We start from the raw sequence: 12,092 nt of genomic DNA, 5'->3' as shown, positions 1-12,092 counted from the left end.
TGGTTTCCTGTCTCTGAACTGCAATATTGAGTTAAATGTGGTGTAAATACGATGTTAATTTTCCTAACTTGTGATCTAAACAAACTCTAAACAAGCGCTAAACGAATTTGCAGAGGTTCAGAAAGGCCCCACGTTCTCCATATCCAGCTGATACAAACCTAACATTTTAGATTAATTATAAGGTTTATCATAAAAGAACCACATAAAGATTTTATGTCAACGTTTTTATCAGAATACGTAGATTGTGTCCTTCTTACTGATTTTTTTAATTTTAATTTTATTTGTGTTATTATTTATTTTTTCCAGCTACTTGGTGATGTTGGAAAACTGCCAGCTCTCTCAATACATCCCTGTGTCATATTTGAGCGTGACATGGTGCGCCTATAGGAGCGGTAATCCTCTGTGGTCCAGCAGCATCCGTCCCTCCCTCCCTCACTCCCTCCCTCCCTCACTCCCTTCCTCCCTCATGCTCTCTCGCTCAAGGGCAAATCGAGGTGCGTCTCTCCCGGCGCCGAGCAGCTGATGAAGACAGCGCAGCATCCGTGCTCGGGATCTGTCCTCTGTGGGATGAATCGCTTAAGGAGGAGACACTCGAGTGGAGTGGAAGAGGACAACTTGTACGTCGCACCTGTGGCAGGTTTCAAAATGTCCAACATAAGGTGATTAGAGCTCTGGTGTTTGTCTAGAAGTCAGTTTTGAGTTTCCTGGTGACACTTCTCTGCCCTGTTGTTTGGAGTTTTGGTCCATGATGAAGTGGAATAAGCCTTGAATAGAAGACATGGATTTTGCTCGGAGGGTTTGGCAGTTCCTTCTTCTGAAACCCGAAGAACTTAACTCTGGAAATTATGCTATAAATCTCAGAGTTTCACATGTAAGTACCCCCGTGAGGATTTTTAGATTTTGGCTTTAATGTAAAGGATGTAGGAACTCTAAAGGTAAAGAACTTCTCAAAGACTAAATGCTTGGCACTATTTATTCATTGTTCACTTTGCTGCTATTCTTTGCTTTCACCTTGAGTAACTTGATGACAACGATGAGTTAATAGAGAAGTTCTCCATACCATAAAATATTTTAAAACATTATAATTAAAGAAAAACAAAAAACGAAACTGTAATTTACAACAGCACTAACATATACTATACTGGACAGTACAGGCATAAAAACAGTACATACCAGAAAGTACATAATGCAAAATATCAATTCAGTGTTTTATTTTTGAGCGCTGAGCATTAAAGGCTTACACTTACTTTAGTAAACTCACTTTCATGATCTCTTTCTGTGGCAAAATCTGTTGCAAATAGCACACAGGAATGACTGGCATTTTGTAGTGCAAAAAATGTTACTGTTCCACAGCTTCCATAATTCATTGAAATTTAATGGGTAACACATCACATAATGATGTGTGAGGAGGTGATAACACATTTGAGATTCATTTTCCTTATTTGGTAACATGTTAAACCAGTATTTAACTCTTAAAATTGTGATCATCTTCTTGTCGAATGTAACTTAATTAACTTGTGATTAGTTTAAAGAGTCCTCTGTTTTTGCAGAGGGGTTCAATTAGACACAAGTATCTGTAAATCTGAAACAGCAGAGCTCATAAAAATCATTTCACCACGTCAGTTCTCTAGTCATGTTAATACTTTGACCGCGGTCTCATTTTGTGGGTCTATACCTTCCGTAACCTACTGTATGTATTTAAGCTATGTGCTACAATTACATTGAAAGGTTTTTGTAAAAGAAGTAGGTCATCAGTTCAGTCTGTGCACCTAGGATCACAGTATGAGGCTCTGAGAGGGCGACCGGCATGTAACATCGCCCAGGAACAACACACACTGTGTACACTTTCTGTGTTCCACCACAGGCTGACTTCCAGCCTGTGGTGGAACTTTATTATCAACGCTTTTTAATATTTGTGGTTATGGTCAAAGTCTGTCTTAATGAATTTGCTGGTTAAATTCAGTAATTTGAAGGCAATAAGTAACTCCTGATATGTTTACTGTAGACAGTATAGTGTATATGGCAAGTTTGATAAGGCTGATGATCCATGAGAGGAGATAGAAAAACACTCAGCAGATATAAAATGTAATCAGAAATGAAAATTTAAAATGAAAACAGGAACACATAAACAAAGTATTCCTAGCTGAACCCACTAATTTTAGGTTATATAATCAATCACTATGAGTGAACAAAGACTGAAAATGCTTTTTGTTTTGTCCTATATCCTGAAATAACCCTCTTAAGGATCTAACCTCATAAATCCAGAGAAGCATAAAACCGTAGTGTTTGAGTACAAGTAACGCAAAAGCACAACATTCACGGTACCACTTTAACCACAGAAACCTTTTTAAAAAATTGTTTTTTTGCATAAATATCCTGTCATATTTAGCCATTACATAATGACCATAACAACGATGAAGTGATCACACTTTTTGTGCTGTTTTAAACACACTGCAATATTAAATCCGAGACATTCACAGGAAACATGGAATACGTGTATTTCTGGTTTTTTAAATGTTAAGTAAAGGCAAAAAACGCTGATTACAACCTGTAACAGCTAATCAGAAGAAATTTTAATAAACAGATATCAGGTGACCAAGTTACAAACTGTACCGACATTTGTAAGAGCAACACAGGAAGAATAACTCAAATGACAACATTCAGGATGAAGGACAAAGACTGAGAATGGGGTGAGACCATATGTAAAAGTAGGGTCAGGTGGTCTGATCCACAATCAGTAAAAAGTACAACAAGCTTATATTTGTCACTCTGTTGTATATCTATGTAACAATGATTGTTTCCTGTTAGTCTTGGAATAAGCACATAAGCTGACACAGCAAAGCAGTCCAGTCAACAGAAACTGTGAGTGTAACAGGAGTTGAAAAATACCATTGGTCTGTTTGCACGGAGGCGATACTGCTAAAGATCTGCTTGTCACTCGAGCATCATTTCAAACAGAGGGAGTATTTGATGGAAGATGGAGTAGATTCTACACATCAAAGTCAGTTTACGGGCGTTTTTGGAGCATTACTACCAATGTGAAACAGCTGTCTAAAGCCATTTGTGGGTCCAGAGGGAACTGATTCAAGTGATGTCACTAGTCTGAAGATTAATAGTTTGAAAATGATGAGAGAAAACTGGGTCTGGGCAGTTAGAGGGAACTGAGCAGACCAGACCTCTGTAGCCTGCTGTGCATCTTTGCTGGAGGCTTGAGGCTACATAAGATGTTACTAGCAATGCACTGAAATCTCCAACCAAGCTGTTAGTGAATGAATGGCATTGTGGGTAGGCACCAGGTTATGAAAGGCAAAAGAATGTGTGGAGTAAAATAGATGATACGTCTGATTCTGCTGCATCATTGTTTTTACATTTCTTTTAAATGTGTGTTGGGGGCTTGACAGTGTTACAGAAGTGCAGAGCTAAATCAGTGTAAACACAGAAAACAGTGGAAGTAACAAAGTCATGAGTGGAGTTGAAGTGACTTGACAAAATTGTTGAGCTACAGCCCAAAATTACAATTTTCACATGCATTTCAGATTATCTCTCAAAATGTAATTGTGTAATTGTAGTAAACCAGTGAATATTGTTTTCACACTATAATGCAGCTTATCATTTACAAATTCAAACAGAGACACTTGTCTAATCAGTAACTTCCTCCATAATTTGACAGTGTCATGAAAATCAGAAAATGGATAGATTCTAGTTGCATTTATTAATTTAATCTTTTCTGTCATCAAACTCATGGCAACAAATCCTCATCTGCAAAAGTATAGCAGCACAAGAATTTTCAGAGAAGAAGAAATCTTTTTTTTTCTTAACTGTGTCTTGCAGACATATGGCAACGAATGTAACAGCAGTGCATTCTCCAGCTCCATCAAGTTTTGATAATTATAGTTTAATCATCCTAAAATGAATGGACATTCTTCTTACATTTAATTTACTTATATCCATTCACCAAGAAAGAAGCTGGTGTAGTAAGTCTTGTTATAGAGTTTTACAAATAATTTAGATACAGTATACATGGACCCAACCTAAGCAACAAAACCAGGAAGTTGGTGCATGTTCTTATAATATAAGAAATATACCTGTGGTAGCTTGTAATACAGTACTACTTTAAGTCTAAAGCTGATTGTTTTATTAGTTTAAATAGTGTTTCCTTGCTCAAAGCATAATCACTATTATCAGAATTAAATAACTTATTATTAACACGCATTATTAACATTCATTTACTGTGCCTTTTCCATTAAATGAAAAGGAGGTAAACGTACAGTAAGTGCTTTATTTTGCTTCTGGGATCACTGATGAGAGGAGAAATGTTTAAATATATAATTATATAATAATTTTAACATTTTAATTTGCTGCTCAATACACCTGCTGTCAGAGCAGCTGGTGGATTGTTGCCTTGCTCATGGACACACTGGTGGGATCTGATGAGCCGAATTATTTTTCAGTTATAAGAATTTAAAACAGTAGTATTGCAGAGCACATGTGTCAGGTTGAGTATGTGTGTGTGTGTGTGTGTGTGCTTGTGCGTGCATGTCAAAACTGCCAGTCCATGGTGCTGCTCTACTTTCAGTCTAATTATCATAATTATTTGCAGTGATGATGACGATATCACATCTGGCTGTTCTGGGAATTAAATTTCATTCAACTAAAATATTTTTCCCCCTGTGCTGTCTAATTCTTTACCACCATTTCCTCCCTCAAGTAAGCTGGCATGTAAATTGACACTGTGCACCTGGTAGATTGTTGCGTTTCAGTGTATATTAATAATATGCATGTACAGTTTGAATATGTACACTACAGTGCAGGTCATTGTTTGTCTTTTCCTTTTCTGTGCTGTTACCTTTTATAGAAGAAATACTGTGACTGATTCGTCACATCCTGTGATAACAGGAATATCCTTGCTCTGAACCTGTTTATCTGCTTTGTGACGTTGCAAATGGATCTTAACCTATTTTATTTTGATAGCAAATGGGAAAGCACTGGATTCAGTATATGAGACGAGCTGATCTGAGATCAACCTGGGCCAAATAAGCAGATCAACTGAAAGCAGATAACTAGCGTCTGGCTGGACGTGTGAAGGGATCAATGCATTTCAGGACAGGAGATGGAAAACTCACAGAGCTTAGTCAATATGAAAAGGATACAATGGTATTTCTCTGTCAAAAGGGGAATATAGAGATGTAATCCTCTCTTTGGAAAGCTTTTTCCGTTATTAAAATATCAGACTCTGTCACTGGCTAAAATGAGGGAGAGAATTTTTGGTGGTGAAAGGCCTTTGGTATTGTTTTTGTTTGGATAGTGGCTTTGGTCTCTGAGCAGATTACTTGCAAACTGTCTTTGTGTTTTGTTTTAGTGAAGATAAGCAGAGATTGCCAATAAGAACAAAGCAAATGTGCTTCTTTTACACAGATTTTATACACTCATATGGAGCATTTCAAGGTGTAACATCTCTGGTACAAATAACATTCCGAACCAACCAAGAGGGATTCTGAAAACTAGACACAATTATTTTTAAAAACAATATTTTTAGCATTACTTGTAGCAACAATAAAATATTTGTGCAACAGAAGTTTACTGAACAATGTCAACTGGAATCTCCGTCATTATCATTATCACCTTTAAATCTGCCCATCAGGAGTTTATCTTCATTTCCTACAATATACTTTAATGTTTTGGTTAACTCTCACAGCTCTCAACCTCACCTCCAGGCACAGCAGGTAGCTGTTTTCACTAAAAGAGCTCAAAGAAACCAACTGTACACTACCTGCTCAGCAAACAACAAAAAGACAAATTTAGGGACTAGCTGGTAAATACAGTGGAGAATCGAGCAGCTAAAGAAGAGCCAGATATTTCCCTCAGGAGTTGGTGGAGAGCAAAATATTGGATTGTTCTGCATGCGTAAATAGACAATTGTCATAAAATGTCATTGTGGTGTGTACAGCTTGGTGCACTGATCCCAAGAGGCCAAAAAAAAAAAAAAACCAAACCAAAACAAAACCATAAAATAAATGTGAGTTTAAGTCAAACACCAACTTGATAAGCATTATGCTATTATGGCAGGCTCCACCTGCAGTAACAGGACAGAGCTCACATTTTGGCTCACCTCACAGTTGAGATTTTGAAACTCCACACAACGAACAGGTTGAGAACGTCAACATAGGGCAAGGCAGACATTTTGGTATTTGGCATTGCTGTTGAGTGTAACCGTAAAATAAAAATGACTGTGTATGTCTTTAAGTTTGTTTGTTCAAGTCCTCTAGTTTCCTTTAGTTCATCAGAGGCAAACAACAAGTGATCATCATGCTAAATCATTGCTGGTGAAAACCTTTGGTCAGAGCTACAGACTGTCGGCTTAATCCTTCTGACTCAAAACTATGGCTGCCCTAGTTTGACAGAAACCGTTAGATAACAGAAAGCTAGTTGACAGTGGGAAGGGTAAAGAATTTATATCTTGTCTCTGAAGCTCTGTACCATCTTCCAATCGGAAAATCTGAGGCAATCCAGCTTTTGACTTTAGCTTTTTATATTGCAGTTACACAATGTTTGAAATAGAGAACGAGAGACCTTCAGCGATGGAGACATAAATGCCGCATTTTGTGTAATGGGACCGTTGGGCTTTCCTTGCAAGAGATTAGAGATTAGATTATTTGTAGATCCCATTCAGATATGTTTTTTACAGAATCACTTTTATATTGTAAGCACTTGTTACTATGAGCACAATTTAATCATTCTGATGGCATACGTTTTTGTTTGTGAGGGCCAGAGAATAGCCTGGTAAAAACTGGTGTATTCTATGCATTGCTTTCTGCTAGTTCATTGTGTCCCTGGGTTGTTGTTGTTGTTTTAATTTCAAATTCTATGTATAAAGGCTTCCAAGCTGCAATAATTGACCTATTAGCTACTTCTTGAAGTCCAACAAACTGTAAATACAAGTAATTATTGTAACCTTTTAGAGTTGATATGACTAACGCATTAGCAAACACTTGGATATTATTTCCACATCAAATGGAGATGGAGCAACATTAGCATTCATGTAGTTTGTGACCACCTGATTAATTTAAGTCCACTTTTCATTATTCTTTCAGTTCAGTAACTGCTAGTGAGTAATGTTTACCCACTAGCCACTAATTTTGTGTGTTAGCTGTTTGGTGCTGGGCATGTAGTGTACAGTGGGTTCATCAGGGCTTCTTCAGTAAAAAGAGCTGCCTGCTGCTGCTGGAAACTATGCTGATGAGAGCAGTGAGTTTCGTGAACTGTGAATAGTGAAACAAAACCAAAATAACAAGCTAAAAAAGGCTAAAATGCTCTGCAAAGCTGAGGGAAATGCAGAGCTTGGTGACAATTTACTGTGGGTTTGTAACTACAAGTGACTTCTTTCACATAGTCCTTTCATAAAAAATGGATTAAAGAAATTTTAAGGCTTTTGAAAACTTATGAATTCCCTTAATTTGTTGTGCTGACTGCTGATACAAAAAGACATCCAAGCAATTAAGTTGTCTTCCACAAGTTTCCATGATTAATTTAGATGACTTTTTTCTGTGCTTTTCCTATGTCTTTGCTCCCGCAGCTGTAAGTAAATTCTAGTATAGGAGAATCAGGATGAAAAGATGGCAGCCATGCTGTTACCAACGGGTCCTGATGGCTTGCGGCGGTTCACTCGTGAATCCTTGGCTGCCATGGAGCAGCGGATTGCCGAGGAGCAGGCCAAGAACGCCAAGGGTTGCCAGGAGGCTCACAGGAACGCAGAGCCATCCAAACCCAGGGCCGACCTGGAGGCAGGCAAGCAGCTGCCACGCATCTACAGTGACATCCCTCCAGAACTTATCGGGGTGCCACTGGAAGACATTGATCCGTTTTACTACAAGAACCAGAGGGTGAGATTTTCTGTCTCAGCTATGTTCTATGTGTGTGTATATAACTGTCTTTACATATGTATTAGTGCAGATGAAGGTTTTTTTTTTTACATACAGAGAGGTCAGACATATGACTCATTACTACACATTTGGTGCTCTAGAGACTATTTACAGCAGTACGACGTGGGATTGACTAAATGATAAATTACAGTACCTATAGTCATGGCAATGAACAATAATAACAGCGAAGTGTCTCACTGATTTTTGATAGTTTTTGGCTGAGAGGAATAAGTTGGATCAGGCACTGTAAATTGTCCATGACGTAAATGTGTCAGACTTTAGAGGAATGTGTCAAAAAACCTCCTCTTTATTTGTCCAGTGCTGTTTATTTGATGACAGCTTTGAGCAGCAGCACACGTTTGTAGTCCCAGAAAAAATAATTAAAGCTATCACATTGCTGACTTGATATTTGACATTTTTTAAACGAGTAATGCATGTGAGTACTTTGATGATAGGTTTGGTTTACAGTTACAGACCCTCAAGTTACTTTACTCAATTCATTTTCCTCTGTGATTGCTAAAATTTACCAACTGATGACATATTTTTAAGAATTCACAGACAAAGATATCAGCACAGAAAGTTGTTATTTGTGGTGCAAACTGGTAATTGATGATAAATTGCAGACATTTGACCAGAATCAGCTGCATATTAAATAATCAATAATCAACACACCTCTTATCTGGACTTTGAACATGAACACAATATGGTAGTGATCTTCCAGATCAGCTGATGTTTTCACTAAATTCACCAGGTGGTGTTTTGGAGCAGCTAGCCAAAGCGAAGCGGTGACTGCATCTCTTTAGATCTCTTGTGGACACAGAAATAGGATTAGCAAGTTTTGATTTGCAGAGTCGGTAGATCAGGCTGCTACCCATTAATGGGCCGCTTATGGAGAGATGAAAAAGGACGTGGCAGTCATTCTCAGGGTCTCTTTGTTTTGGCATGTGATGCACTGCTGGATGGGAGGATTATCCAAAGACGAAAAAATATTTAAATAAATGCCACATCTGTTGGGGAAAGGTTCAGCCTGCTTTGGAGTTGCCTCCATTATCTCAACTGGCCTCACTTGCTGCATGTATGGGCACTCACTGCTTTCTTAGAGGCAGAGGTGCTTATGGTGGAAGTTAACACAGATGGCAGACTGAGTGGTAGATTCAACACAGCAGCTGTAATACCATCCCTGCTGGGTAAAGAAAACAAACTATTGTTCAGAGCTACAGTCATAGAAAATACATATATACATGATGGAAAAATTGGTTTTGGAAATGTATTTACATCCAGATGACTTGCTACAACGTGTTTTACTAAAATTTTGTGAACAACAATATTTGAAATATGTCATTTTTCTCATGAATGATTTCTATTTTTTTCTCTTTCTTTTGCAGACTTTTATAGTACTTAACAAAGGGAAGGCCATCTTCAGATTCAGTGCCACAAATGCACTTTACATATTTAGTCCTTTTCACTTCATCAGATCAATTGCCATAAAAGTTTTAGTCCATTCATATCCTTTTTGGACTGCTCAGAGCCTGTGTCTATTCCTATGTTAAACAATCATGGCTGATTATTCAGCGATGGATGACATTACCTGTCAATTTAGTTGGCTTGTAATTTGTTTATTAACAAAATCAGGTACATAGCACCAGTGGGTTCACATCCTCTTTTCAGAAAATTACTTAAATATAGATGAAGATAAAAGAAGGATATGAGGATATTTAATGCGACAGTTGGCTGAGAACAAGACCCTGTGTGATATTTCCACCAAACTGCTAGATTTATTTATTTACTCTAGAAACCACTCCTTGCATCTCATACTGGCAGATAAGCCAATTTCTAATATTTACAGTTTTCCCCCTCGTAGGTTTCTATTGGATTTTTCCATAGTCACATTTTTGAAACAGCTTTGTGATGGTCCTCTCTGGCATCGCAAAACAAATCCCCTCATATCCCTCTTTTAATCTCTGAAATGAAATAAGAGCAAGGATATTTCACATCATGTGACGGCAACCTATTAGTTCTCAGACAGCTGATTCGTACTTTACATACTGGAGGGAATCTTGGATTTCTGCTATGTTATAGATCACAAAGCATAGTAAATACATCTTTCAACTGTTATTGATTCTGTGAAACTGAAACATAATGTAAATAACTGTAACTGACAATAAATTACTCTGACCTACAGACCATATATATATATATATATATATATACATATGACTTTCTAATAATTTTATCTTGAAATGTTTTAAATATTTCATATCTGGTAGTTAATGGATCCTTTGTTGTGGTTTCATTTATCCATAAGAGAGAATGATATCACTTCCCTGATTTAATGTCAAATGGAATTTACTTACATTTTCTATAATCTGCATTACTGTAGTTGTAATGCCACTGGCACACACAATGATGGTTTATCCTAATGGATATAGTTCATAGGATTATGAGAAACATTGTGACTATGCTATTGTGTCTGTGTCAGTTACAGTTTTTGTGATTAATATTTCACAGTACACTTTCCTTAACTTCTTCTCCACATTGTTTAGCCTGTTCATAATGTTCACTATATTGACCAACTGTTTCTTCATGGCCATGTCTGATCCGCCAACATGGACCAAGTACCTGGAGTAAGTATTTACTGTACAGTAAGCAGGTGTCTCATCCTAAATAGTGTGTCTGGGACAGAAACTGTGCTATATGTATTCTAATGTGGAGCTTTGCTGGGGTTTGTCACTTTATCAGTGATGACTGAAGAATCAGTTCACATGTAAGTAATATGATGCATGTAATATTTATGGTGGTCAGAACGCCATATGTGCATGTTAAAAAAAAAAGCACGTGGTGTGGAATAAAAATCATTATTTAAAAGTCTTAAGAAATATTGTGCTAAGCATGATGTGAAAGATATAAGTGTCTAAGCTGTCAGTCATCATCATCGGTGGATCAGAGGCATTTTAGCATGCAGCATGCAATCTGCATTGACAAAGACTTTTAATTTGGCGATTGATTACCTTTGGACTTTTAATTTGTCCAAAGGTAACAAAATCCGAATTCTTGTTGCCACTGTGAGGTAGTCAAGAAGAGAGTTTAAGAAATTGCTGCCCTAGGTGAAGAAATACTCCAGCATGCAGCCCCCATAAAACCTCAAATAGATATTTTCACACTTTTTTAAAAGGTTTTTAAAAGATTCAACAAACAAAGTTATAAGATCTGAATTATTATAAATTCTTTATGCTAAGCTAATCTATCTGGTTATTTTCACTTGAACTGGCAAAAGACTGTGAACAAGTATGAAACAATACTTTTTGGCTGGTCTGCAACAGCAGGGCTGGCCCTATAAACACAAATGTCTCCCTTTTGACCATACACAGTCCAGCCAGTATTTAGTACTTAGCCAGTACTAAGTTATGACCTAGTCTTGTTGGAATGATTGCTGAATGAATGAACTGCTGTCATCACCATGCCTTGGTTTTCTTTTAATTCTGTGAAAAAATGAATTTATTTATTACCTATCTGTGTGTTTGCTATGTTTAAACTGTGTAGACATGTTCATTCATCTCCTGCAGTCAGTGAAATCACTCCTCAGTAATTTTATTTCTATAAATTATTTGTGGCATTCAGTGAATTTTGGGAGTGAGTGTTTGCACATTGTTAATTTTTTCATGGCTTTCATAATCAAGTCTGTTTTCAGTTCTCACTGTTGTGATTTATTTTAAAGCTCAAATATATTATATATGTGTAACATTGTATTCACTTCTAATACAGCATTTTCTCCATTCTCCATGAACATTTTCCAGGTATACTTTCACTGGCATTTACACTTTTGAGTCAGTGATAAAGATATTTGCGAGGGGATTCTGTTTAGTGCCATTTACCTTCTTGAGAGACCCATGGAACTGGCTGGACTTCACCGTCATAATCATGGCGTAAGTAACCATACAATCGTAGGGATTATCAGTCTTGCCTGACATTTATTATCCATTAGCTGTGGCCTCACTGTCTTGTGTCGACTGTAATAATGTGAAGAACCAAAATCCAATCCTTATTTCAGTATTTTTGGCTCGCTACTTTTCAGACAGGCTTTGGTTAATTTCCATTGGAAGTAGTTGTTTACAGTGGTTCCTGAACAGTTTTTCTTCAATTTTGCACATTGACCAGACACAGTCCAACTACATA

At 37.2% G+C, this 12,092-nt stretch overlaps 1 protein-coding gene across 2 annotated transcripts in view; it reads left to right on the top strand.

The window, feature by feature from the left end:
- The first annotated feature begins 7,607 nt into the window (after positions 1-7,607).
- The window catches only part of LOC121193754 (sodium channel protein type 4 subunit alpha B-like), a 29,565-nt gene continuing 25,080 nt past the window's right edge, over positions 7,608-12,092 (top strand). The window contains exons 1-4 of one of the 2 annotated variants that reach the window (XM_041056214.1): positions 7,608-7,880; positions 9,305-9,423; positions 10,454-10,543; positions 11,714-11,842. In XM_041056214.1, coding sequence (XP_040912148.1) covers positions 7,614-7,880; positions 9,305-9,423; positions 10,454-10,543; positions 11,714-11,842 — 605 coding nt within the window. In that variant the 5' untranslated portion in view covers positions 7,608-7,613. The remainder of the gene's footprint in view (positions 7,881-9,304; positions 9,424-10,453; positions 10,544-11,713; positions 11,843-12,092) is intronic. The other variant, XM_041056213.1, reaches the window with a different exon arrangement.

Source organism: Toxotes jaculatrix, chromosome 14 (assembly GCF_017976425.1).
Source record: "Toxotes jaculatrix isolate fToxJac2 chromosome 14, fToxJac2.pri, whole genome shotgun sequence".
Classification (NCBI taxonomy): Eukaryota; Metazoa; Chordata; class Actinopteri; family Toxotidae; genus Toxotes; species Toxotes jaculatrix.
Note: the sequence above shows the minus strand (reverse complement) of the source record. Positions and strands in the feature narration are given on the sequence as shown.